The 6,293-nt window shown below is 36.4% G+C and overlaps 1 protein-coding gene across 1 annotated transcript; it reads right to left on the minus strand.

The window, feature by feature from the left end:
• Positions 1-3,519: 3,519 nt before the first annotated feature.
• On the minus strand, positions 3,520-4,401 carry LOC115994341. Its single transcript, XM_031118440.1, has one exon. The coding sequence runs from the start codon at positions 4,399-4,401 to the stop codon at positions 3,520-3,522; it is 882 nt and encodes a 293-aa protein (XP_030974300.1).
• Positions 4,402-6,293: the final 1,892 nt, after the last annotated feature.

Consider the following 6,293-nt stretch of genomic DNA (forward strand, 5'->3'; position numbering starts at 1 on the left):
TAAATTGTGGAATGCTGTATGATTTTCTATGACCAAGTTTAGGGATGATTATGTTCCACCCACAAATGTAAATCCAGACGACTTGCCATTTAGCTGTCAATGGATACTCTCAGTATTAAACAAAGCCATATTCAAAACTATTGTGGCTTTGGAGTCATATAAATTCTCAGATGTAGCAAGTACTGTGTATTCATGGTGGCAATACCAACTGTGTGATGTTTTTATTGAAGCAATTAAGCCTTTCTTTGCAAGTCAAAATTAATGTGGTGCAAGTTTTTGATTGGATATTTGATTAGTTGAGTGTGTAGTGTGGTGCATTTGCAAATCCAACCTTGGTGTTTAATTTAATATTTTTCTCTCCAATCTCTCTCTCTCTCTCTCTCTCTCTCTCTCTCTCTCTCTCTCTCTCTCCCTGAGAATAATATAGCCATTTTAGACTTTGCTCTCTCACTCCCTCTCTAATTGAGCTTTCCCCTTGCACCAAAATTAGAAGGAAAAAAGAAAAAGAAAAAGAAGAGGATTAAGATCTTAAAAACTCCATAGAAATTTTATAATCATATCCATTCATATAGTTCGATTTTAGTGCAAAATATGTTGCTGGTTTATAAGTTTTAGCCCATTAGCAATTTTAGTCCTTAAAACTAAAAGTGATTACATTTAGTTCTTAACAATTTATAGTGATTGGTTCGAGTTCTTAAGAAAGATAAAGTGATATTATTAGTAACTACCAAATTGAAAATGATCATATAAGTCCACCATTCGAACTCAGAGAAAAGTAATGTAATCACTGCTTGCCACATGTCTAAGTTGTGTCGAAGTGTGTGACTTTTTGACATCCCCCCCCCCCCCCCCCACAAACACCAATCTTCTTATAACAAAAAATTCATTAATGAAATTTAGTATAATGTTTTACTTGATTCAAACATTTAAAATCACTAATTGAATTAGTTATCTCAACCAAAATAATGGCCAAATATAATCTAACAATAAAATATTTACAACATTGATTACAAACATCACTCACCTTTTTAAAGAGTCCACTTAATGTGTCTTCCTTCGATATTGAAGTTGAGCTAATTTTCCTCTCCTCGGCCTTGCTTGAAGTCAATGCACCTTTAAGTTTTTTGTTAGGCTGTCCAATATTTAGAGAAGCTTCTTCTTGGACTTTTGTAGGTACTTTTTTACAAATACCAATATCATGGCCTTTAACTCCAGCTAAGTGTGCTTTAATCCTTGTAGCACCCCAGCAAAATTACATTCACAAAACTTACATTTGAAATGACCATTTAGTTCTTCAACATACTCTCAAAATCGATCTTTCTTTCGAACCATATTTCTTTTGCCTTACAATAAATAGATAAAGAATATAATATTAGAATATGAAAATTGATAGTAAAATTGGATCAATAGAAGAATAACAAATAATTTAAAATAAATGGATCTATAGAATTATAAAAATAAGCTTTTTCATGAAAAAGAATAAGCTTTTTCTAATTTTTTAAAAATATTATACAATTATGTTATGTCTTTTTCTCTCTATACTCTGTAGCACATACATATATTATAAATATAATTAAATCTTGTACACACCTAAATTTTAAAGGCTAGATAAGCCTCTTATTTTCTTTTCTTTTTTTTTTTTTTTTTGGAGAGAAAAATAAGCTTCTTCTTGAACAATTTTAGTAGTTTTTTACAAATAACAAGATCAATAACTTCAGCCAGATGTGATTTAATCCTTGAAACACCTCCATCAAACTTATGTTCACAATACAAGAGAAAAAAAGAAAAGAACTCTAGTGTTTGAAACTTGAGATTCTCAAAAAAAATATTTGGACAAGAACTCGAGTATTTAATTTTCAAGATCAAAACTACTCAATGCTCTGTTTAGGCTGAGAGATTGCTCTGTTTTGCTCTGTTTTTCCCAGTGGAACTCGACTCGAGTTCCACTCAAAAACTTGAGTATTTAATTCTCAAGATCAAAACTGCTCAATGCTCTGTTTAGGCTAAGAGATTGCTCTGTTTTGCTCTGTTTTTCCCAGTGGAACTCGAGTTTCATAGACTCGAGTTCCATTGAGATTTTTTTTTTCCTCTGGACGTGCAAAACTGCTCAATAGGCAAACCAGAAACTGGGAAATTTTTGTCACTGGGAAATTTTTTTTTTTTTTTTTCCTGGACATGCAGGCAAACCAGAAACTGAAATGTGTGCATGCACCTGCTGAGAAATAGAGATAGAGAAGCTGAGAATGTAATCCATAAACACTCATTGAGAGGCAGAGAAGCTAAGAATGTAAATGCACTTAAATTACATCAAAAGGCGTTCTCAATAGGCACCAAACTATAGAAACTATTATGCTCTCTGCATAAACATAGTTTTACAATGCAAATGCACTTACATCGCAGCAAAAGGCATTCTCAATATATTAACATTCTAAACATGCCCAACCATGCTTAATTTGTAGTTCTAACCATACTACTCAAATCACAATCTTCATAGAGGTACATTGGATAGAGAATTACAAGTACATTCAACAAAAACCAAAAAGTTCACATAGAGTCAATACAATGTAGTCACTTTCCTAAGATTGGCGGTCCGCACGACAAAAACGTCATCCATGGAAGCATGCCTGAAAAACGTAGAGTAATCATGTTAGGAGACAAGATAGTAAACATTAGGTAAATATCGAATGAACAACAATTATTTAACCGATGCATAACTTTTTGCAATCTACCTACCTAGTGTGGAACATGACTACTTGTGGAAGGGCCACGAGACTGCGGACATTTTCTGCGGTTATGCCCAGAAGCATGACACAGTCTACATGTCTGCTTGGGTTGACTCTCTATCAAATCTGCGTCCTCCCTCTGCCATCCCGGTTCTCGATCCTTATTCCTCACTCCATCCATCTCATTCCTTATTCTTGACTTCACTGGTTGACCTTTGGCCCGCAACAATGCTGGATTAGGCAACCACTTTGGCCCCATAGGATCCCTCCACAATGACTGTGAATTAGGAACCACAAATGCATGCTCATAAGTGTTAAGGGCATTGTTCAAACCATAACATGGGTGAATATATGTGGTCGAATCAATATGTAAATAGTCACATACTCTAATTGCATGTGAACACGGGATCCCTATGTTTTGCCATTTCCCACAACTGCATGTTCTTTCCCATAACCAAACTTCATAACTGTAGTTTCCCCCTCCTGCGCTACACATGTTGGGTTAGGTAACTACTTGAAATATCAACTCTTCATTGCTAAATGGCTTGAGATAGTGTTTCTCAGATTTACGCTTATTTCCATCCCACGTGGATAAGGCATATTCACTCCATTTCTTACCCTCTGACAACTGATAATGGTATTCTTTGTCCCGGTCATGGAAATGTTCAACGAGTTTGTTCCAAGTGAACTCAACCAACGCGGCAATAGGAAGGCCCCGTGCACCTTTCAGTACACCATTGAAGCACTCTGATATATTGGTTGTCATTGCCCCAAAACGTCTCCCACCATCATGTGACTAGGTCCACATATCCACAGACTCGCTCATTAAGTATGTGTATTGAAGATAATCTTGATTTTTTTCCTTGCCATCCTTCCCCGTCACCTTCTTCTTATTCCTAATGGCCTCAATTTCCACCTGCTTAATGGACTCCATTATGGTATCAAATTTAACTACTTGACTAGCATATCTCACTTTCAACGCCGTTGACTTTAGAGTCAAGTTCTGAAAATGGGTGTTGAAGTTGCTAGCAACATGTCGAAGGCAATATCTATGAAATACCCATGTTCTTCCATCATCCCCTCTAGGCCAGTTTGCAATGGCGTTTTTGATATCGAGATGTTGGTCAGAAATTATGCAAATGCCTTCGTCAGGTATCACGTGGCCAATCGTTTCTCTGAGGCACTGTAAAAACCACCTCCAACTAGACCTTGAATCACAATCCACAACAACAAAGGTGAGAGGGAATATTTTGTTGTTAGCGTCAGTTGCCATTGCGACCAACAACTTTCCTTGATATTTACCATATAGATGGGTCCTATCAATATTGATAACCAGCTTGCAATATTTGAATCCTGATATACATGGACCAAAAGACCAAAACACATAATGCAACAATATGTTGTCATCTTCATTGGTGGGTGTGATACGATAGAACACCTGGGTAGTCAGGTCCTGATCAATATATGCCATTAGCAACTTTTGCAACCTTTGGTAAGACTTTTCCCAATTCCCAAACATCTTCGCAATCGCCTTTTGTTTCGCATCCCATACCTTATTGTAAGAAGGCTTATGACCATTATATTTTGTCTCTATCATAGATCTAAGATGCTTAACTGGGGTAGTGTGATCCTCACATAACTTCTTATGGATGTCTAATGCAATAAAATTACAACTCATCATTCTACCATCATTTCACACCCCAATCGGTATACACGTGTGAGGACCCACATACACGATGACCATCCATAGTTCGTGGAGATTGGGCTTCATAATTGCGCAAACATACCACTTGCATGACTCATGCATGTATTTTGCACAAAGTTTTTTCGTCATCGACCTACTGATCGTAAAATGTTCGTTTTTCTTGAGGGCACAAATTGTTAATACGCGCTTCACCTCCACTTTATTGGCAAAAGTCAACCCTTTGCACAAATTCATCCCCTCTCTCCAAGTAGACACAAATGGCATCTCAATATGTGAAGGATCAACCATATTTTCCCAAGTATTTGTAGAGAATGACAGCGCAAGAGGTGCGTAGGTAGGGATTGTGTTCGTAATGTTTTAGACACTAATAACATCGTCTGCATCAGGTTCACTGCCGTCCAATGTCTCATCGTCATCGATGTCCCTCTCAAAGTTCCCAAAGTCCCCTCTGTCAATCCTGTCTTCATACTCATCTCTATCGGCAAAATCTTCACTGTTAATGGCAATATTCTCATCAACATAGTCATCATCATCATCGTCATCATCATTGTTAATGGTAGTAGTCTCATCAACATAGTCGTCGTCGTCGTCATCATCACCATTGGCATGAACATTATCATCCTCTACATGTGTAGAATACTCATATTAAGCATCCGGAACTATAACCTGTAAACTTGTAGTTATTTGTTGGATATCTTCTTGCCAGACTACATGCGGCTTCAACTGTATGTACAACTCAATGTTAGTTACTTCAGGTATTCTCTCCAATTTGTCAAACATGATCTTTACATGTTTGTCTGTTTCTATCACCATATACTTGTAATTAATCCAGTGCTTCAGGATTTAATTGGCATACGATAAGTAATTTGTATATTATGCACAGCAGGATTCTCAAACAACTCTTCCATGACAATCATCTTCAATTCGTCAAGGGTCTTCAACCTATGATCAATTTAGGTATAATAGGTCTTTATACCTGGCCCTTCAAATGGCAATACCTTGTTCGCATTGGCATTCTTAAGCGGACTACCGTGGTATAGGATTATATCAATTTCAGGCATTATGAACCTGTTCAAGTTAAGTTACTATGTTAGTTAAATCACATAGTTGTAAAGTGGGGGGAAAAAAGTAATGTGATCTTAAGGCTAAACATATTCAATATTCTGATATTCATCCCCCCCCCCCCCCCAGCAGTATTCTGTATTCAAGCCAAATTATAGAGTGCCCCATTGCCCATTAATATCTAAAGGCCAAGATGTAAACCTTCTAACATCTAAATTTCCTAAAAGAAACCGATCCTACTACTCCTTTTGATTTTTTTTTTTAAAGCAAAAGTAAAAAACAAAGGTTGAAAGTTGACTGGTTTCTTTTATGTTTATTATTTTATTAAAAATCAAAGATTTGTTCCCAGGAAAATTTTGAGAACACAAACTATGTCATCAAATCTAGAAGAAAATTGGGATAACTGGGGTATGTGGGGTGGCTTTCACATCTCATTTGACATTCGTTTTCTAAAAACACTTTACTACTTGTTACGATTCTATGCGCTTGCAGATTATTTTTCGTGAACAAGCATACAGGTGTTATATTATGATTGACGGGCAATAGTGGTGAGATGGTTATTTATGCCTTTCTCTTAGGATTTTCTAGTCCTTCCCGTAAAAAAGAGTGATATGAGTGTTAAGTATAAGAGACAACTTAATCTTACTCATCACAAACACAAGCCACAAAACTCACTTGCTTAGTTGTGCATAGAGATGCTCATCTAAGTTACAAATGATACAAAGTTTAGAAGACTTTGTTTCAATGGTCATCCAAGCCACACAAGTACCAATGTACACAAAACACACACTGTTTTTGTATTT

This window comes from Quercus lobata, chromosome 1, assembly GCF_001633185.2.
Source record: "Quercus lobata isolate SW786 chromosome 1, ValleyOak3.0 Primary Assembly, whole genome shotgun sequence".
NCBI lineage: Eukaryota > Viridiplantae > Streptophyta > Magnoliopsida > Fagales > Fagaceae > Quercus > Quercus lobata.